At 40.3% G+C, this 22,808-nt stretch overlaps 1 protein-coding gene across 4 annotated transcripts in view; it reads left to right on the top strand.

The window, feature by feature from the left end:
* The window catches only part of LOC140727973 (acyl-coenzyme A thioesterase 9, mitochondrial-like), an 80,375-nt gene that overhangs the window by 24,882 nt on the left and 32,685 nt on the right, over positions 1 to 22,808 (top strand). For all 4 annotated transcript variants that reach the window (XM_073046021.1, XM_073046020.1, XM_073046022.1 and 1 more), the window contains 5 exons: positions 4,124 to 4,204; positions 8,711 to 8,814; positions 10,495 to 10,568; positions 13,237 to 13,304; positions 22,620 to 22,731. In XM_073046021.1, coding sequence (XP_072902122.1) covers positions 4,124 to 4,204; positions 8,711 to 8,814; positions 10,495 to 10,568; positions 13,237 to 13,304; positions 22,620 to 22,731 — 439 coding nt within the window. The remainder of the gene's footprint in view (positions 1 to 4,123; positions 4,205 to 8,710; positions 8,815 to 10,494; positions 10,569 to 13,236; positions 13,305 to 22,619; positions 22,732 to 22,808) is intronic.

Here is a 22,808-nt window from a genome sequence, read left to right as displayed (position 1 = left end):
AAATGAAAAGATTTGAGTGAAATGTCTAAGTGTGGTGAAGTTGATGGGGCAGGACAGGTAGATCAAGTTTACCAGTGATGTGCATTCAAGAAGAGGCATTACATATGTTGAACTTGTCTGGATGCAAAATGGCAAGGTCCTTGCATATCGTAAATCTAAAACATGCTTCAGTCATAAAACTGCTGGATAAAGTAATTGACAGCTAAGAACCTACCTGCTGCCATTCAAAAATGGTTAAAAATATCCAAAGATCGTTAGATATAAATAAAACAATTATAAATGTGTTTTAATTAAAAGAAGTCACTTGGACACTTGAAAACTCAAAACCAACCCCTCAGAGCAATGTAAATTAAGTCGTACTTCCGGACCCAAATTGATGAAAGGATTGTTGGATTGCTGCTAGACTCCATGAGGAACCTGATATCAGAGTGCAGTTGGAAAATCATTATCAGAGCTTGGATGAACAATATGCAGTATCTCATTGGCCATGAATTTGCTTGGAAATACAGAGCATGAAACTGATGGCATTTTCAAGCAAGTACTGAGGTGTATAATGAAGATAACATAGTTCAAAGTAAATTTATTATCAAAGTGCACATATATCTGTGAATACTACCTGGGGATTCATTTTCTTTCAGGCATTCATGGTAGAATAGAGAAATACAACAGAATCAATGTAAAACTACATATGGAGACTGACAAATAACCAATGTGTAAAAGAAGTCAAACTGTGCAGAATAAAATAAAAGTAAATGAATACTACTGAAAACGTGTTGTAGAGTCCTTAAAAATGAACCCATAGATTATTGAATTAGTTCAGAGTTGAGGTTGAGGTGAAAGAAGTTATCACGTTGGTTCGGGAGTCCGATGGTTGTAGTATACTAATGATTCCTGAACCTGCTGATGTGGGACTTGAGGCTCCATGTTGGCAGCAGCTAGAAGAGAGCATGACCTGCATGGTTGGGGTCCTTGATCACGGACCTGCCTTTTTGTGGCAGTACACTTTGTATATGTGTTCAATGGTCTGGGCTGTGTTCACCACTTTTTTGTTGGCTTTTCTTTTACTGGGCATTGGTATTTTTATAGCAGATCATGGTACAACCAGTCAGGATACTCTACACTGCGCATCTATAGACGTTTGTTACAGCTTTAGAATGTATGCTCAATCTGCACAAACTTCTTAAGAGAGTTGGCTAACAACATTGGTGTCATCAGCAAATGTAAATATGGCATTGGAGCTGTACTCAGCCACTAAGTCATAAATAAAAAGTGATAGAGAGGGGGCACTGTGCTGAACTGTACATGAATTTCTGTCTTCATATGCCACAGTGCTATTATAAGCTTGCTTTCCTGTCCATTGTAGTCATTTTTTAAATTCTTAAGCTTAGAAATGGACTGAACAATGTGTTAGGGGATGCTAGTTTGGAATAAGCACCACAATTTGGTCATTATAAACATGTAAAGGTGCCAGTTCTGGGATGAACCAATGACTGAGTAATGACAGTCTGGGATTGTCATGGAAGGAGAGAAACAATGATGGAATTTTTGTGATCCAAGGGGAAAATTGAGTAGAAAAGAGCAAAAAATGTTTTAAAGGTTAGCCATGATATCTTGGTCCTGTTAATTGGTAATTGGTTTATTATTGTCACATGTGGAGCAGACTCGGTGGGCCAAATGGCCTAATTCTGCTCCTATATCTTATAATCTTTGGTAATGAGATGCAGTAAAAAGCTTTTTGTTTGCATGCTGTCCAGACAGATCATTCCGTAAGTAGTAGTACAGAAGGGAAAAATACTGATAGTTGAATTTTTGAGAGGGGGAGAAGAGTTATGATTAAATGTGTTATTTGTTGGAGAGCTATCAGATTGTATCCTGTTATAGAATATACAATGGTGCTAGAAAGTTTGTGAACCCTGTAGAATTTTCTTTATTTCTGCATAAATATGACCTAAAATGTTATCAGATCTTCAAGTCAGTCCTAAAACTACTTGTTCATTTATTTATTGAGAAAATTATAGAATATTGCATGTATTTGTTGGAAAAAGTATGTGAACCTTTGCTTTTAGTAGTGTGACCCCGTTGTACCAGCAATCACTTCAACCAAACATTTCCAGTACTGTAACTGTTGATCAGTTCTTCACATCGGCTTGGAGGAATTTTAGGGCCTTTCTCCTTACAAAACTACTTTAACTCTGGGATGCTGGTGGGCTTCCTTGCATGATCTGCTTGCTTCTGGTCCTTCCACAACTTTTCTATAGGATTAAAGTTAGGGCTTTGACTTGGCAATTTCAAAACACTAATTTTCTTCTTTTTAAACCATTCTGTTGCTGATTTACTCCTGTCTTTCAGATCATTGTCTTGTTGCATTATCCAACTTCTATTAAGCTTCATGTGATGGACTGCTACCCTGACATTTGCCTGTAAAATGTCTTGATACAATTTTTAATTCCTTGTTCGCTCAACGACTGCAGCTGTCCAGGCCCTGAGACAGCAAAGCAGCCCCAAACCATGCTGCTCCTTCCACCATGCTTCACAGTTAGGATGAGGTTTTTGTGTTGATGTGTAGTGTCCTTTTTCCTCCAAACATCACAATGTGCATTCCTGCCAAAAATTTCAACTTTTGTCTCATCTGTACACAGAACATTGTCCCAGAAGTGTTGTGGAATATCCAGGTGGTCTTTTGCAAACTTGAGACATGCAGAATTTTTTTTTGAGAGCTGCGATTTCCAACGTGTTGTCCTTCAGTGAACACCAGTCTTGTTCAGTGTTTTTCTTCAGAGATTTTAGCAAGTTTTAGAAATTTTCGCAGGTCTTTTGCTGTTCCTCTTGGTTTCTTTTTCACCTCCTTTATCACTGCACATTGTGTTCTTGGTGTGATCTTTGCAGGATGCCCACTCCTAGGGTGAGTAGCAACAGTACTGAATTTCCTCTAGTTGTAGATAGTTTCTCTTGCTGTGGGCTGATGAACACTTGGGATTTTAGAAATGCTTTTGTAGCCTTGTCCAGCTTCACACATCTCTACAATTCCTCTAAAATTCTCTGGAAGTTGTTTAGATCAAGTCATGGTGCACGTAAACAGATCTTTCTTGAGAGGAGCAGGCTCTGTCAGTAGCCTGACTTTGTGTGTCTTTTTTATAAGGCAGGGCACCTCTACAACCCACACCTCTATCTCATTGTTTGGGACACCTGCCTCCAAATAGCTTTTGCAGAAGGCATTAGTCCAGAAGTTCACATACTTTTCCCAACAAAAACATGTAATATTGGATCATTTTTCTCAAATAAATGAACAAGTATGTTTTAATTGGGTTCTCTTTATCTAGTTTTAGGAGGCGTGAAGATCTGATCATATTTTAGGTCATATTTATGCAAAAATAGAGAAAATTCTACAGGGTTCACTCACTTTCTAACACCAGTACATTAATGCACGGGTGCAATGAACAATGTGCAGCAGCATCACAGAGACATAGCCTCATATAAACAGTATTCACAAAGCACATCTTAAACACAATTTTTATAAGAAAATGGACAATTAGAACAAAAATATATTAATTTTAGTGCAAAGGGTTCAAAGTGCTCCTAGTGTTATTACACTGAGGTAGTGATTTAGGGTTATGCTAGTTGGTTGAAGAACTGAATAGTGAAGTGAAGTAGCTGTTCTTGAACCTGGTGGTGTGGGACTTCAGGCTTCTGCACTTCCTACCTGGAGGCTGCGAGAAGATAGCGCAGACCAGATGGTGGAGATCTTTGAAGATAAATCTTGCATTTTTGAGGCAGTGCCTCTTGTTGATACAACCAGGGGTACACCTCTGACATATTGGAATGAGTTTACTACTCTCTGCAGCTTCAGTAAAATATGATATATTCCTGCAGGTTGTAGTTTGGAAGACGGGAAACCTGGGAGAATGGATTCAGTGTGGATATGGGATGAGAAACATATTGGAGACGGGGGAGAGCTGGGTCTTTGAAGGAAGTGTGGAAGATAAAAGAAAGCTGCAGAAGATCAATTGCAAATGATAAAAAAACAAGTCTTGTTACAAGCTATCATTTCAGTTTAGCTTGATATAACTAATTATTGAAAAGTCATCAGTTTGGTGTAAATAACTTATTCTTCCTTGTTTTGCAGTTTTAATTAGTTATACTCATGTCAAAACCGATACTCCACGAAGCCCTTTTTCAATTGTGACGGCACTTGTTGATGAAATAGGTATATTTACATTTTTCTCAATGTAGAAGTATGAACATTGTGTAAAGTCATCTGGGGTACACAATAATCTTTTTATTCCAGTACACTTTCTGCAGTATGTATTGTGAATGGCATTCATTTCTCAACTTTGTAAATCAATAATCAAAATGCAATGTGAAAAGTAATCATTGTAGGGTTATAGTATCCTCCTTGTTTTACATTTTTTGCAAGGGTTTGATTAATGGTTTTAGTCCAACTAAAGAATTATGCTGGGAATCTGACCTTGTATTATAAATCTCCAACAGGAGTTAAAAATTTTAAGGTTCCACCTCAGTACATCTCCAAGTACCAAGAAACTTGGTTCGGAAAAAGAGGGATGTCTACAATAGATATAGGCAGCATGGAGTAAAGGAATTGCTCGAGGAATATAAAGAATGTAAAAGGAATCTTAAGAAAGCGATTAGAAAAGCTAAAAGAAGATACGAGTTTGGTTTGGCAAATAAGGTGGAAGTAAATCCGAAAGGTTTCTACAGTTATATTAAAAGCAAGAGGATAGTGAGGGATAAAATTGGTCCCTTAGAGAATCAGGGTGGTCAGCTATGTGTGGAGCCGAGGGAGATGGGAGAGATTTTGAACGATTTCTTCTCTTCGGTATTCACTAAGGAGAAGGATATTGAATTGTGTAAGGTGTGGGAAACAAGTAAGGAAGTTATGGAACCTATGACAATTAAAGAGGTGGAACTACTGGCGCTTTTAAGAAATTTAAAAGTGGATAAATCTCTGGGTCCTGACAGGATATTCCCCAGGACCTTGAGGGAAGTTTGTGTAGAGATAGCAGGAGCTCTGACGGAGATCTTTCAGATGTCATTAGAAACGGGGATTGTGCCGGAGGATTGGCGTATTGCTCATGTGGTTCCATTGTATAAAAAGGGTTCTAGAAGTAAGCCTAGCAATTATAGACCTGTCAGTTTGACATCAGTGGTGGGTAAATTAATGGAAAGTATTCTTAGAGATAGTATTTATAATTATCTGGATAGACAGGATCTGATTAGGAGTAGCCAGCATGGATTTGTGCGTGGAAGGTCATGTTTGACAAACCTTATTGAATTTTTTGAAGAAGTTACGAGGAATGTTGACAAGGGTAAGGCAGTGGATGTAGTCTATATGGACTTCAGCAAGGCCTTTGACAAAGTTCCACATGGAAGGTTAGTTAAGAAGGTTCAGTCGTTAGGTATTAATGCTGGAGTAATAAAATGGATTCAACAGTGGCTAGATGGGAGATGCCAGAGAGTAGTGGTGGATAATTGTTTATCGGGATGGAGGCCGGTGACTAGCGGGGTGCCTCAGGGATCTGTTTTGGGCCCAATGTTGTTTGTAATATACATAAATGATCTGGATGATGGGGTGGTAAATTGGATTAGTAAGTATGCCGATGATACTAAGGTAGGAGGTGTTGTGAATAATGAGGTGGGTTTTCAAAGCTTGCAGGGAGATTTATGCCGGTTAGAAGAATGGACTGAACATTGGCAGATGGAGTTTAATGCTGAGAAGTGTGAGGTTCTACATTTTGGCAGGAATAATCCAAATAGAACATACAGGGTAAATGGTAGGGCATTGAGGAATGCAGTGGAACAGAGAGATCTAGGAATAACAGTGCATAGTTCCCTGAAGGTGGAGTCTCATGTAGATAGGGTGGTGAAGAAGGCTTTTGGAACGCTGGCCTTTATAAATCAGAGCATTGAGTACAGAAGTTGGGATGTAATGTTAAAATTGTACAAGGCATTGGTAAGGCCAAATTTGGAATATTGTGTACAGTTCTGGTCACCGAATTATAGGAAAGATATCAATAAATTAGAGAGAGTGCAGAGACGATTTACTAGGATGTTACCTGGGTTTCAGCACTTAAGTTACAGAGAAAGGTTGAACAAGTTAGGTCTCTATTCATTGGAGCGTAGAAGGTTGAGGGGGGATTTGATCGAGGTATTTAAAATTTTGAGAGGGATAGATAGAATTGACGTGAATAGGCTGTTTCCATTGAGAGTAGGGGAGATTCAAACGAGAGGACATGATTTGAGAGTTAGGGGGCAAAAGTTTAAGGGAAACACGAGGGGGTATTTCTTTACTCAGAGAGTGATAGCTGTGTGGAATGAGCTTCCTGTAGAAGTAGTAGAGGCCAGTTCAGTTGTGTCATTTAAGGTAAAATTGGATAGGTATATGGACAGGAAAGGAGTGGAGGGTTATGGGCTGAGTGCGGGTAGGTGGGACTAGGTGAGATTAAGAGTTCGGCACGGACTAGGAGGGCCGAGATGGCGTGTTTCCGTGCTGTGATTGTTATATATATGTTTTATATATATAATATATGTATGTATGTTACCTGGCAGCAAATGAAGTACCTTGAGGTGTTGTACTTCTGTGATGTGAGAAAAGATGTGGGCGATTTTTCATGGACAGCAATTTGGTGATAGTGATCAAATATTCTACCCCTTAGTGTTGTTGGTTGAAGAATAAACAGCGGCTAAGGATGATTGTTCTTCAGTTTGTTGCATTCATTTGAGAGCAGAACCGTCTCAGTTTAATGTACCATTTCAAAAATAGCACCTCCAGCAGATAAGATATAAATTATATTGTAATGAAGTCTTTGGAGTGGAACCAGAGGTGACGCTTAAATCTAAAGCCAACTGCTAGTCTACCTTGTCAGAAAAGGAAGTTCTATAGCTCAAGTATTCAGTTTATATTGGTGGTGAAAGCTAGAACCTTACTTAGTTTCATCTAGAACAGAAGTTCCAATGCTTTTTTATGGCAGTGGCCAGTGCTGTTAAACAAGGGGTCCATGGACCCCAGTTTGGGAAGCCCTGATCTAGAAGGAAAGTAACTACCCTCATGTAAAGGGGAGATGGTTTCATTATATACATTAGAATATGTGTTCTGGCTTGAGGTGGAAAGTTGCAATACTTCATAAATGGGATGCTATGGTATGCAAAAGCTGAGATTTCATAAAATTTAACCACAAGAGAACAGTATGTTTCTATTCCTGTAGAGCCTTGACTTCTGCCAGGCAATGTTGAGCTTGATTTATTTAAGGTGTTTTTCTTAAACCATATTTGGGTAAATTGAAGTGAATGTGCATTAAGGGTATTGTGACAGTGGTTACAGTTCATCCATTGCACAAAATAAAATTATAATAGAGTTTAGAGGTTATTCATCCTTGTCATAGAACAATTCTTCAGGAGTTCCACAGGCAGGATCCCAGGCCCAAATTTTCCATCTTCATCTAAAAGTCTTCCTTTCATTATAAAGTCACAAGTGGTGATCTGTGATTGGACAATGTTCAATTCTAGTAACTAACTGCAACTGAGAGAAAGTCTTTTTGCTGATGCCTCAACTAACATTTGCACTGTGAAAATGTCAGGTTATGATAATTTTCAACACGAGTCTGAATCCCTGCAAATCCTTGACTAGTCATTGTCATTACCTCCTACCCTGAACATTGACCAGAATTTCAAGCAGATCGGTCACGCAAGTACTGTGGCTGCAAGTACAGGTCACAGGTGGGATAGCCTGAATCCCCAAACCCTTTCACTGTCAACAAGGCACAGGCTGGAGGAGGATAAAACATTCTCCACTTGTCTATGCGAGTAGAGTTGTAATGTTATTCAAGACAAAAATCCAGCTTGATCTGCACTCATCCCAGCACTGAACTTTCTGTAGTCCATGACTGTAGTGTTCTCCATCCGTAAATACCTTTCAGGTACTTGTCTAGGCCACTCTTCAATAGCATTTCTACCACCAAGAACACCAGCAATAGATGCATGGAAACCAGCAGATTTCCCCAACATCACACATCATCCTCACTTGGAAATACATTACTGCTCCTTCATGGTTGCTGAATTTGAATCCTGAAATTCCATTTACAACAATGCTTTGAGGGTACTTTTTATCAGAAAGAGTATTGCTATTGATCAAGAAGATGGTTCTCAAGGAAAATTAATGTATTCTCACTGTGACACCATCACTAATGTTCTGACTGAGGGTAAATTTTCAGTGAAGTGTTGCTATATTTACAAATATCTATGCAATATATGATATAAACCTCAAAGCAATTCAAATAAAGTGTGCAAAACGTGGCTCCTTATTCAGTCTCACCATTTGCTCACAGTTTGCATCACTTCTCTAAGGAATTAATTGTTTCAAAATTAAGGTAATAAACTGTGTTAAAATATTAATGTGCTGGTCACGTGGGGGACTCTGATAGTTGTCAAAGATCTTGTGTGGTCTTTTAAAAACTGTGCTGCTCCACAGCGCTACATGAGGTCATTCATACCCTCAGCCATTCGGCTCTATAATGAGTCTATAGCGGGGATGTGATGGCCCCCTCCTGTTAGACTGTTTGATGTTAACTTATTTTTTATTCTTTCTACTTTTCTTCTACTATTTATATCTGTGCACTGTATGCTACTGGGACACTGTAATTTCTTTTGGGATCAATAAAGTCTATCTAAAAATACTTTTCTCTCTCTCTCTCTTCAGATCTGGTCAAAAAAGTTATCCTGCCAGATTGTGACTTGAAATTCAGTGGTCACGTCACTTGGGTGGGAAGAAGTTCTATGGAAGTCCAGATGCATGTATCTCAGGTTAGATTACCACTTGCAAGTAGGTCAAGTTTTCTTAGTTAACAAAATAATTTTGTAGAGTTAATTAATATTTAGTAACTTAGTATTACACAGAAGTTCCAGTGTTGTGGTATTCAATGATCTTCATGATTTGGCAATCATTACGGTGCCAGAAGTGGCAAACTCTTCCTCCATCTCTGTTGGGATCAAGGTACATTAGAACCCAACAACTGGATGAGGACTGGACCCAGCAACTGTGACTCTTCCGCTTTCGGTGTAGGATCAGCTGGTTGACTTGACACCAGGTTCTTTCTGATCACGTTAATGAATTGCATTTTTTACATGAGCTGACAAGTGGATGCATTTACTGGTGAATCTCTTGTGAAACTGACTGGTGACTAGTTTATTAGTAATGCAAAGATTTAGGGTTATTTTGATGTAATGCAAATTTTCCATAAAGTAAATATTCAAACCAATAATACAGTTAAAGTAAGGTTACCTGTAGTTGAAATATTTTTGGGTTAAGGCTGATGTTTTAACAATCACAATACAGTGAATTCTGGTTAATTGGTCCATTGGTTATCAGGGCAACTGCTTATGTGGGACAACTCTTAGAGAACAAAAACTAATCAAGAAAATAGCCAGGATTTCCTTCGTTTATTTGGGACACTATGCCTTTTAATTGGGACAGGATACTTCCTGAATGGTTTCTAACTAGTGTCAGTCGCATGAACTTGTGTGGCCTTTAGATGCTATGCTGTGCTTGGAGTGAATAGTTTTAAAATAGCATCAGTTGTGTGTGTTTGTAACCATTACATAAACAGTTTTATAGTACCGTAGTAGTATTGGTAGTGCTCTAATTTGTTCAGTGTTTCATTTAATTCATAATTTGTTGCTCAGTTAAATGGTAGATTGTCTTTTTTATACTTTAAAAATTATTTCCATTAAACTTTGACCAATTGGGGCAGCTGCTTAATTGGGCAAAAATGTACAGGTCCGGATGTGTCCAAATTAACTGAAATCCACTGTATTGTGGGCAACAACTACGTCAATTGAGTTTTGAAAGGTAAAATAACTTAACTCTGACTGGATATTAGGAAAAGTTTACCTCATTTAATGCTTGGATACAAGGATGAAGCATCCTGTGGAGCATCTGTTTTTAAGTTAAAGGTACCTCGAACGTATCCTGGTCAGTCTCCTATCCATTTTAAGTTGTACTGTGTTTATGGTCATGTTCCATTTTCTGTTGTGTTCAACCATATAAAACTTCACCACAGGGCCTTAAAGTGGACCCAAATTTTAATATTTTCATACGTTCTATCAACTGATGGGTAATGAGAGAAACTTCCCAACAAAACTGTACTTTTAGTACACTACAGCCAGAAGGTTCTCATTCACTGGCTTCCCTAATGGAATGATAGTGGCTGATATTTTCACAATATTTAAATAGTATCTGGATATAATACTTGAATTGCTAAGGCACACAAGGCTAAGGACCAAATGCTGGTAAAGGTGATTAGTATAGATAGGTACTTGATAGTCAGCATTGAATGGTGGGCTGAAAGGCCTATTCTGTTCTGTGTGATTTACACAAGTTCAAACAGGACTGTAAGCACCTATGCATTTTCTGTGTATTAAATAGATAATAAATGGTATGATTTTAAATGTGTACATAATTTAATGATTTCTTTTTCTTTGAAGTATCAAAATGGCGCCTTCAGTCCAGTCCTCGAGGCTACTTTTGTGATGGTGGCACGTGATGCTTCAAATAAAAGGTAATCAATGTTGGATGTGGATTCTCACTAAGTTTTTTAATTTGATTAGTGGTAAATTGGTTTATTATTGTCTCTTAGTAGTACTGAGGTACAGTGAAAAACTTTTGAAACCCCACTGGTTTCCCTGGCCACGTAAGTCTAGGGAATATACACCCTGGTCCTACCAAACTCATGAGATTGAGATGGCTCTCTCACCCCAAACCCTGGTTTGTGTGGATGCTGTGTAATTTGCTACCCTGTTACAACTCAGCGCCAAGAAGTAACGGACAGCGCACTGCATATGATTAAAGGAATTACATTTATGAATCTTAACTAAATGGTTAGTAAAGAAAAGAAAGAAAAAACAAAAAGGGCCTATTATAATTAAACAGTCAAGTGTGCACAAGTTGGAGCTCAATTCTTCCAGAAGTCATATTCACTGATCCTGTCAACTGCGACGCCTTGCTCCATTGAATCACAGTCCCCCACCTGGTTGAATCCTGTGACCAGTTCTCTCCAGAGTTTTCCCTCTTCATCGCCCGCCGAACAAAGGACCCAGCTCACGTTCCAAAGCACTCATTATCTCTATCTACTCAGAACCCAAGCACTGCTTCTACAGAAAAACCATTACGTTAGCAGTGAAACCTTTCCCAGGGCGTTACACTTTGTCAATTTTAATCTTGCTCAACATCTTAATTGGCGTGGTGTAATGGAGCCGACCATGGGTTCGTGTTCTGCTATTAGGAATTGATGCAGTCACCACCAGTGTGCCCATAGCTGCATTCCACACCGAGTCCCCCAGGAAATTGCAGAAGTGCCGGATCATTCAGTTGGCTCAAAAATACATCTGTAAAAGTGAAGTTACAGGCTGTAATCGATTCCAGTTGAGAAGTATATTTCAAAGGAGTGTCCAGTAGATTTATAAGCTGTCCACAGGATGTTGCCATTGCTCACTAGCGCCATCTTGCTCTTAATCTGTCTAGTGGAGAATTCTTCTGCCTGTCCTTTCTGAGCAACATCAGAAACTTCATGCTTTGAAGACACATTCAAGTGAGAGTGTTTCACTGTTATCCCATTGAGCCCTGGATATCATGTCATTCATTGATATCATCTACAATTTGCCAAATCTTCAAGTTTGTTCAATGGCAGTTATTATTATGTTCAAATATACATGTCATTCGTTCATACATAATTATAAAATGTAACAGTCCAATCATTTCCAGTTGTGTGGAAAACAATCCATCATCCACCAGCTTCCTGATGATTTTTTTAAAATCATTTTTTATCCATTCTAATCACTGATGTTCAGTTTTGTTAATAAGCCTCTAACACACTGTTAAGCACTTTCTTAATCTATATAGACAACGCCCTGTCATTAGCCACCGTGGTACTCCACAAAATTCAAGCATGGGTTATAGATCACAGAAGTTGGCCGATTGGCTCACTGAGTCCTTGCTACCAATCAAGCAACCATTTGTTCTAACCCTACACTCATCCCATTTCATTCTTTCATATTCCCAACAACTCAGATTCTCTCAGACTCTAAGAACAATTTAGGATGGCAAATAATCTTACCTACTACATGTCTTTGAAACGTGGAAGGAAACCATTGCAGTAACAGGAAGAGCATGTAAACTCCAGATAGAATGCATGTTGTGGGATATGCAAGACAGCAACTCTACTCCCTGCACCACTGTGCCCCTTGATATATGTGTTAGTTCTCACTTCTTGTGTTTTAATTTTTTTCCTTGATTATCATATCTAAAACCTTATCACCAATAATAAACCCAGCAAAAAGAAAATCTTGAACTGCTGGATAAATTCTGCATCAGTGGGGGGGAAATGGACAGTTGATGTTTCAGGTTGAAACCCTTTATCGGGACTGAAGCATGAGCGATCGTCAGCATATAGAAGAGCGAGGAAGAGATGGCAATCCAGGTGAGGAAGATTGATTAGCAGATAGAGGCAGAGTGAGTGGAAATAGCACCAGAGTCTGGCACATGATAAGTGGAGGCAACAGATTGTAGAACCTGCTAGCAGAGTAAAGTGAAGCATGGAACCACATTAAGGAGATGGAGTGGCCAGATGTGGGCATTAGAGGGAACCCAGCAGGAGAAGTGTCTGGCTGATGCATAGATGGAATGGGTGGAGGAGGAGAAAGAAACAGGGTGAGCTGTGGCAAGAAGAGTTTGAGTGTGCAAAGGAGGAACTAGGTAGTTCAAGCTGAGATGATTGACATCCAACATCCACAACTATTTAGCTATGTGAGGTATGACTCCAGCTGGTGAAGGATTTACCTTTCGATCCATATTAACTCCTTGTTGCTTTTCTCAGTGAACAAATACTATCAGGTCCCATTGATGTTGCTGCGTCCAGACTTGTCAGGTTTAATCAAGGTCTAATTCAATTCCTGATGTTTCCTGACGCTGGCAAGATACTAAAGTTTTAACTATACTGGAGCAGCTTGAACTAGAGGTATATCTAATGCTGGAGCTTGGCATGTCATTCATTGATGACCATTTGTTATCAAGCACTCCTGGAATGTTTTAATATGCAGTTAGATAAAATAAGGAGACATAGCAGAATGAGTGGTACATGGCTGAATGTCAAATAATCCATTTCTGCACTTTAGGAGAACTGGCTAGAAGAAACAGTTGTGATTTTTTTTTCCTTTTGTTTCTTCACATAGGGGAGCTTTAATTAATCCATTGAAGCCCGAGTGTCCAGAAGAGGAGAAACTCTTTCAACAAGGAGACTGTAAGTTATGATGAGGCACTCCACCCTATCTCAGTGAAAAAAGATGTTTTGCACTTAAAGCAGTACGCACTCAAAATTCTGGAGGAACTCAGCAGGCCAGGCAGCATCTATGGAAAAGAGTACAGTCAACATTTTGAGCCGAGACCCTCCAGTAGGACTGGAGAAAAAAAGCTGAGGAGTAGATTTAAAAGGTGGGGAGAGAGAAAACACAAGCTGATGGAAGAAACCTGAAGGGAGGGGAGTTTATGTAGTTCAGTGTAGTTTTTGTATTGTTCATGTAGCACCATGGTCCTGAAAAATATTGTCTAGTTTTTACTGTGTACTGTACCAGCAGTTATGGTCGAAACGACAATAAAAAGTGACTTGACTTGAAGAGCTGAGAAGTTGATTGGGAAGAGACACAGGGCTGGAGAAGGGGGAGTCTGATAGAGGACAGAAGGCCATAGAAGAAAGAAAATGGAGGAGGAGCAGCAGAGGGAGCCGATGGGCAAGCAAGGAGACAAGGTGATGGGAAAATGGAGAAGGGGGGGTTTGTTGGGGGACATTACTGGAATTTTGAGAAGTCGATGTTCATGCCAACAGGTTGGAGGCTACCCAGACTGAATATAAGGTGTTGTTCTTCCAACCTAAGTGTGGCCTCATCACGGCAATGGAGGAGGCCATGGATAGACATATCGGTTTGGGAAGTGGAATTAAAATTGGTGGCCACTGGGTGATCCCACTCTTTCTGGCAGACAGAGTGTAGGTGCTCAGCGAAGCGGTCTCCCAATCTATGTCGGGTCTCACCAGTGTACAGGAGGCCACACCAGGAGCACCGGACACAGTAAATGACCCCAACAGACTCACAGTTGAAGTGTTGCCTCTCCTGGAAGGACTGTTTGGGGCCCTGAATGGTAGTGAGGCAGGAGGTACAGGTGCAGGCATAGCACTTGTTCTGCTTGCAAGGATAAATGCCAGGAGGGAGATGAGTGGGGAAGGAACAAATGGGCAAGGGAGTCGTGTAAGGAGCAATCCCTGCGGAAAGCAGAAAATGGGGAGGGGGAGAGGGGGAAGGAAAGATGTGCTTGGTGGTGGGATCCCGTTGAGATGGCAAAAGTTGGGGAGAATGCACTTAAAACGGCATCTTTCAACACACTGGAGTTAGCAAAATATTCAGTGATGTGCATTGCATTGAAGTATATTTCAGTGGTTTTGTATTTAAATTACAACACCCAATTGCCCTTCAGCAAGGTTTCAAAAGATAACTTTGATGGCAGTTATTATTTTTGCTTGATGTTTAATTGTTGGAGCTTGATAAAGCTCCCTACTTTGATTAAAGCAGTGAGCTTTTGAATTCTTTTGATGAGCAGATTGTCCTGGTTTAACAAGAAACTTTGCAGCAGGGACTAAGTGGGTCAGGCAGCATCTGTGGTTGGAAATGGACAGTCAGCATTTGGGTTGAGACCCTTTGTCTGTCCATTTCCCTCCACTGATTTTGCTTGACTTGCTGAGTTCCTCTAGCATCTTGCTTGTTATATATTCCACCATCTGCAGTCTCTTTTGTCTCCTGATTTAATACTTAATATGTTAAAATTACTTCTCTTATATGCACACTTGAAAAAAAAATCAATGCTGCTGGCAATGCCAACATTTATTGTCCATCCCTTCTTGCCCCCGACTGAGAAGGCAGCCCAGAGTAACATACATATCTGCAGACTTGGGTAGGGATGGCATATTTCCTTCCCTGAAGAGTGTTACTGAATAGGTGGTGTTTTAAGAACACCCGGAAGTTCTAAGGTTATTGTCACTGAGACCAGCTCTTTCCATTTCAGACGGAGGTGGCACAGTAGCATGGCAGTTAGTGTAACACTACTACAGTGCCATCGGGCTCGGTTCAATGTAATAAGTTTGTATGTTCTCCCTGTGACCACGTGGGTTTCTTCCAAGTGTCCCCGTTTCCTACAGCATTCTGAAGATGTGCAGGCTAACAGGTTAATTGGTCACTTTGGATGCAATTGGAGAGTCGGAAGGGCCTGTAACTGTGCTGTATCTTTAATGAAAAAAATTAACAAGTTTAATTAGTTGAATTTCTGGTTGTGTGGTGAAATTTGAACTCGTCTCTGGATCAGTGGTGTAGAATTCTAGCTGCTAATCAGCTAGTGTTAGTACTGCGAAAGACACTTGTTGAGATAAATGAAGCAGTCTGTGCATAAACACAACAAGACCTAGACTGCATTTCTGCATAGACTGGTGAATGGCAAGTAATATTCATCTCTTGTTTTGCACTCACTGCTGGAGGGGCTGGAATAACTTCTATGTTACAGTCATACGCTTGGAGTATTGTGTACAGTTTTGGGCATCCTGTTATTGGAAAGAGTGCAGAAAATATTTACAAGGATGTTGCTCGGACTTGGAGGCCCGAGTTACAAGGAGAGGTTGCAGAGACTTGGACTTTATTTCCTGCAATGTAGGAGATTGAGGGGTAACCCAATAGAGGATGAGGGGCATAAACAGGGTAAAGCATGCCTCTGTTCATGGTGTATAACTTTTTTTTCCAAGGAGGGATGCTAACAACAAAAGGGCATGTGTTTTAAGATGAGACGCAAGAGATTTATAAGGAACATTAGGGGAAACTTCTTCACACAAAGGGTAGTGCATATTTGGAATGGGCTGCTAGAAATAGTGGTTGAAGAAGGCACATTAGAAACATTTAAAAATCATCTAGATAAGTACATGGATTAGCGAGGTTATGAGGGCTATGGACCAAGCATGGGCAGTTGCACCACATTTGGAATGGATGAGTTGGCTCTACTGCTCTCGCCACAAAAGTGACCTTCTCCAAAGCACAAGAGCCCCCCCCCCCTTGGAATTCAGTAGCATTACAGTCACTGTGTATCTCATTATTAATATTCTGACGTTCACCGTAGGTCAGAAATTGAACTGAATATAACATGTCAGAAGCTGGGTTTTCTAAAGTGAGTGAGTCAGCTCATGATACTCTAAAGCCTTTCTATCATCTACAGGGCAAAGCTCATGATGCCCTCTACTTGGCTGCATAGGGTGATGGATTGGTAAAGAAGGTGTATGGCATGCTTTCAGTTGGGAAGTTATGTGGCAGCTTTATAAAGCTCTGGTTAGATGACATTTAGAGTTTTACATTTAGTTCTGGTCATCCCATTATAGGAAAGATGAGGAGGCTTTGGTGAGGGTGCAGAAGAGGTGTACCAGAATGCTGCCTGGATTGGGTGCATGTGATCCAAGAAGAGGCTGGATAAACTTGGGTTTTTCTCTGAAGTTCCAGAGTCTGTTGGGGGGCGGGGGGAGACGGACTTGAAAGAAGCTTATGATTACAAAAAGCATAGAGTAGATAGCCCATATCTTTCTGCTGGGGTTGAAGTGTTGAATAACAGACAGCATGCAAAAGGGGTAAGTTCCGAGGCGATGAGCAGTGCATGGTTTTTTCCCACAAAATAGTGGATGCCTAGATTGTGTTGTCAGATGGCAAGTATGATCAAGTTATTTAAAAGGCTTTTATATTGGCATATGAATGTGCAGAGATTGGATGGATACGAACTTGGTGTGAGCAGAAGTAATAAGTTTGGTTAGATGCCTAATTAGTTTGGCACAACATCGTGGGTCAGAGGGCCTGTTCCTGTGCTGTACTGATCAGTGTAACTGCAGCAACGCTTCACGAGCTTAACTGCATCAACACAAAACACCTGCTTGATTGGCACCCCAGCAACCTCCCTAAATAGTCATTCCCTGCACCTCCAGCAAAATGCACTTCAGTTACTTGCCCATACTGCAGCAGCACCTCCCAAACGGACCTCTGCCACTGAGAAAAACAAGGGCATCAGGCACAGGGGAACACTGCCACTATCTGCAGATTCCTGTCCAGGTTAGGAACCCAATTAGTAGTATATTGCAGGGTCGAAATCCTTGAATCTCAACCCAACAGCAGTTCAAGAAAGCAGCTCACCATTATCTTGAGAATTTGGGATGGGCAAAGAAATTTGGGTCTTGCCAGTGCTGCATACTTCCTGAGAAATAAGTTAGTGGCAGTGGTTATGAATTTTGAAATGGGGGAGGGAGACAGCTGATTGGTGCAAATATTTTCATTAGCGTAGAATGCAAAATTGTATTTCCTGGAAGAATGAATTGATCAAAATAAAATGAGCAGATGGAGTTGACAATAGCAAGCCTAGTAATTTATACATGATTTATCCCCATTTAAAGTTGGAATACTGGATTTATTTATTTATTTAGAGATAAATAAGTACCCCATTTCCCCTACTGGTTTAAAATGGCGCTGCTGAAAGCAATTGACTACCTACTGACGGTTAACAAAACACATTTTCTGTGAAAATTAGGGTAAGTGATCACCGCAAAGAATGAAGAGGCAAGGTGGAGTTGAGGGTTGAAATGTGTGGGTGCGATACAAAGTTGAGGCATGTTCGAGGTGAAGTTGAGGCGAGCAGAGCAAAGTCTGCTCTGTCAGGAGAAAAGGTAGATTCTAGGCCCATCTACCTAACCAAAGAGCAAGGTTTGAACTGGGCAGATCTGGAAAGGTTGAGTATGGGTTGAAGTGTGGCGGCGAGATCTTCGGCGAGTATCGATGCAACAAGGCCCAGGTCCTTGAGCAAGGAATGACCTAATATTTGGATGAATTAAATGCTGGGCCAGGTGGATTGAAAAGGCAAGGTGTCGGGACCAGAGGCAAGGATCAGGCAGGTTCTGCTCTACGCTGAAGTGAGACTGAGGCTGTGGGCCTGCTCCAGGTCTCGTGTCTGAGGACTCACTTTCATTCTAAATGCTTACTTTTATTATTTTCTTTTCTCTCTCTGCACATTGGGCGATGTTAGTTCTTTTGGGTTTCTTTATTTTTGTGGCTGCCAGTAAGGAGACAAGTAAGGACACGGCCATAGTGGGGTGTGTCAGGAATGGACAGGAGGAGGAGTATAGGAAACTGATACAGGACTTTGTGATATGGTGCAACTCAAACTACCTGCGTCTCAATATCACCAAGACCAAGGAGATGGTGGTGGGCTTTAGGAGATCTAGGCCTCATATGGAGCCAGTGATCATTAATGGAGAATGTGTGGAGCAGGTTAAGACCTACAAGTATCTGGGAGTACAGTTAGATGAGAAGCTAGACTGGACTGCCAACACAGATGCCTTGTGCAGGAAGGCACAGAGTCGACTGTACTTCCTTAGAAGGTTGGCGTCATTCAATGTCTGTAGTGAGATGCTGAAGATGTTCTATAGGTCAGTTGTGGAGAGCGCCCTCTTCTTCGTGGTGGCGTGTTGGGGAGGCAGCATTAAGAAGAGGGACGCCTCACGTCTTAATAAGCTGGTAAGGAAGGCGGGCTCTGTCGTGGGCAAAGTACTGGAGAGTTTAACATCAGTAGCTGAGCGAAGGGCGCTGAGTAGGCTACGATCAATTATGGAAAACTCTGAACATCCTCTACATAGCACCATCCAGAGACAGAGAAGCAGTTTCAGTGACAGGTTACTATCGATGCAATGCTCCTCAGACAGGATGAAGAGGTCAATACTCCCCAATGCCATTAGGCTTTACAATTCAACCGCCAGGACTTAAGAACTTTTTAAAAGCTATTATTAATGCTTTTTGAGATAGTGATTTAGATGCATATCATATTTTTACTGAGTTAAGTATTGTATGTAATTAGTTTTGCTACAACAAGTGTATGGGACATTGGAAAAAAAGTTGAATTTCCCCATGGGGATGAATAAAGTATCTATCTATCTATCTAAGTCTCAAGGTTGTGTAATTTAGGCATACTTTGATAATAAATGTATTTTGGACTTTGTGATACAGCGCAGAATAAGCTCTTCGAGTCACACTACCCAGCAGCCCCTGATTTAACCCTCGCCTAATCTGTGGGATGAAACCAGTGGACCTGGAGTAAACCTATATATTCCATAGGGTGGATGTACAGGCTCCTTACAGGTGACATTGGAATTCCAAACTCCAACACCCTGAGCTGTAGTAGAGTCATGCTTACTGCTACACTATGGTAGCATATTGGAGCAGCTATAGTTTCTGTAACATGTTACAATTCCAGCACACATGTGACCCAGTACCGGATGAATTTGCTCAAAATTTATCTAACTGCTCCCTTAATTGTTTGTAACCCTCAGGGAGAGCGTTGTACATCCTGGGATTTAATGCATGATGCAGATGGAACTAGATTTCTTTTCATTTTACTTGTATTGTTTACAAGGTTGTCAGGTTGATGGTTTAATTTGTGGAATTGAGCACTGGGGTTCTGTATTTCTTTGTACTTGGCATGCTTATGTTAAGAAATTTCATTTGTAGATCACATGAAATTTGTTTAAACTGATCCTTTTGTTGTACTTTGATATGCTGTCTACCCATATCAAAGGTTTTGCTGAGATTGTGAGAGGCATGACTAGTAGTTGAATGATCTTTATTGTCATTATTCATAGGTACAATGAAACTCTGTTTAGCTTCCTCTCAGGCAATTAAATAAAGACAATAGACAATAGGTGCAGGAATAGGCCATTCGGCCCTTCGAGCCAGCACCGCCATTCAATGTGATCATGGCTGATCATCCACAATCAGTACCCCATTCCTGCCTTCTCCCCATATCTCTTGACTATCCTTGAGTTTCATTGTACCTATGTATAATGACAATAAAGATCATTCAATTACTAGTCATGCCTCTCACAATCTCAGCAAAACCTTTGATATGGGTAGACAGCATATCAAAGTACAACAAAAGGATCAGTTTAAACAAATTCCATGTGATCTACAAATGAAATTTCTTAACATAAGCATGCCAAGTACAAAGAAATACAGAACCCCAGTGCTCAATTCCACAAATTAAACCATCAACCTGACAACCTTGTAAACAATACAAGTAAAATGAAAAGAAATTTAGTTCCATCTGCATCATGCATTAAATCCCAGGATGTACAACGCTATCTTTAAGAGCTCTATCTAACTCTTTCTTGAAAGCATCCAGAGAATTGGCCTCCACTGCCTTCTGAGGCAGAGCATTCTGTAGATCCACAATTCTCTGGGTGAAAAAGTTTTTCCTCAACTCTGTTCTAAAAGGCCTACGCCTTATTCTTAAACTGTGGCCTCTGGTTCTGGACTCCCCCAACATAGGGAACATGTTTCCTGCCTCTAGCGTGTCCAATCCCTTAATAATCTTATATGTTTCAATCAGATCCCCTCTCATCCTTCTAAATTCCAGTGTATACAAGCCCAGTTGCTCCAATCTTTCAACATATGACAGTCCTGCCATCCCAGGAATCAACCTCGTGAACCTACGCTGCACTCCCTCAATAGCAAGAATGTCCTTCCTCAAATTTGGAGACCAAAACTGAACACAATATTCCAGGTGTGGTCTCACCAGGGCCCTGTACAACTGCAGAAGGACCTTTCTGCTCCTGTACTCAACTCCTTTTGTTATGAAGGCCAACATGCCATTAGCTTTCTTCACTGCCTGCTGTACCTGCATGCCTACTTTCAGTGACTGATGAACAAGGACACCTAGATCTCGTTGTACTTCCCCTTTTCCTAACTTGACACCATTCAGATAGTAATCTGCCTTCCTGTTCTTGCCATCAAAGTGGATAACCTCACATTTATCCACATTAAACTGCATCTGCCATGCATCTGCCCAGCCACCCAGCTTTGTGTCATCTGCAAATTTGCTGATTTTACTTTTAATCCCTGCATCTAAATCATTAATGTATAATAAATAGTTGCAGTCCCAGCACTGAGCCTAAAGCAGTAGATAAAAACAAGACAGTAATAAAAAAAAAACAGTATTAAATAGATAAGTAGCTGAAAATAAGTTGCAGCAGAACCAGAATGTCACAGTAATGCACAAAGTGCCATTAGTGCAAGTATTTGAGTCCTTGTATGTGCTCACAGTTTCAGTCATTGTTCTGTGGGAGTGGTGTGATGGAGGCCACAGTTCTGGGGTAGAAGCTGTTCCTCGGTCTATTTGTTCTGGCTTTTAGTGTCCTGAACCTTTGGCTGGATGACAGCGGGTCAAACAGAGGATGCCAGAATTGGTGTTATAGTGGCCAGTGACAGAGTTTATCTGAGATAACACCAGAATATTAATCAACTGGGGAAACTGGGCCAAGAGGTGACAGATGGAAGTCAGACAAACAGAAAGTGATGTACAGTATTTTGGGAAGTTGAACAAGAGTAGGACATGTACAGTGAATGGCAGAGCCTTGGAAAATGCTGTTAAACATGGAGAACTAGGAGTGAAAGTACATAGTACAGTGAAAATATCAACTCCAGTAGACTGGGTGGGTGATGACATGCTTGTCATTTGTGGCCAGGGTTCAAGAGTTAGTATAAGATGTACAGTACTGTGCAAAAGTCTTAGGTACATGTTAAAAAATCTGTTAAGTGAAGATGCTTTCAAAAATAATAAAAAGTTTCTAAATAAAATAAAATCTATAAAGAGCAGTAGACAGTAAAAATAAGATCAGATTAATATCTGGTGTGGCTATCCTTTACCTTTAAAACTGCATCAGTTCTTCTGCAGACTTTGGCTGTCTCACTTGCTTTTGCCTCCAGTTAGTTCCAGACAGCTTCAATGATGTTGAGATCAAGACATGCCATCAGAAATCATATTAAAAAATGTAGTGTACCTGAGACTTTTGCACAGTACTATAGTATAATCATTAGTAAAAAGTATAAGTGTTTGGAAGTCGCAAGTGTACAAAATGCTGGATTATTACTAGTTGTTATACCATAGTAAGGATGTGATTAAGCTAGATAGGGTGCAGCAAAGATTCACAAATGTGTTGCCTGGACTGGAGGGATTGTATAAGGAGAGACAGGATGGTTTTCCCAGGAGTAGAGGTAACTGAGGAGTTTATAATATGTTTATAATATTATGAGAGGCTCAATATAGATAGTCATATTATTTTTCCAAGGATGGGGAGTCCAAAACTAGGCGGCGTGGGTTTAATATGAGGGGAAATATTTAAAGGAGATCTGAGGAGCAGGTTTTTTCACACAGGGTTTATGAAACATACTGTCAGAGCAACTTGTAGTGATGAGTAATATTACATTTAAAAGATACAGATAGGAAAGAAGGTATATGGGCCAAACACAAGGAAATAGATTAGGTTAGATAGGCATTTTGATCTTTCTAATATCTCCTTTCATATTGACTTCTGTTCCTATCATTTGGAAGCTTTCTCCCACATCTGAGAGGATGTCCTGATATTTTATAGAAATGGTTGTTTTGATGGTCAAACCTTTTGAAGTTGGGAGTAAACTTGTAACAAACCTTTTCTTGTTTAAAATCCTAGCGAACAAAGCAAAAAGGACAGCACTAAAGGAAACCTCTTTATTGAAAACAGCACCGAATGAAGATGAGCAGAAAATTATACATGAAATGTTCCTGGAGACTCTGGATGTCAGGTAAGTGGAGATTATAGTTAGATACATTACAATGTTCTCTTCAGCTTCCCATTGTCTGGTAGCCTCATATTTTACTT

This window comes from Hemitrygon akajei, chromosome 5 (assembly GCF_048418815.1).
Source record: "Hemitrygon akajei chromosome 5, sHemAka1.3, whole genome shotgun sequence".
NCBI classification, from domain to species: domain Eukaryota; kingdom Metazoa; phylum Chordata; class Chondrichthyes; order Myliobatiformes; family Dasyatidae; genus Hemitrygon; species Hemitrygon akajei.
The sequence above is the reverse complement of the archived record's forward strand: the minus strand, read 5'-3'. Positions and strand labels throughout refer to the sequence as shown.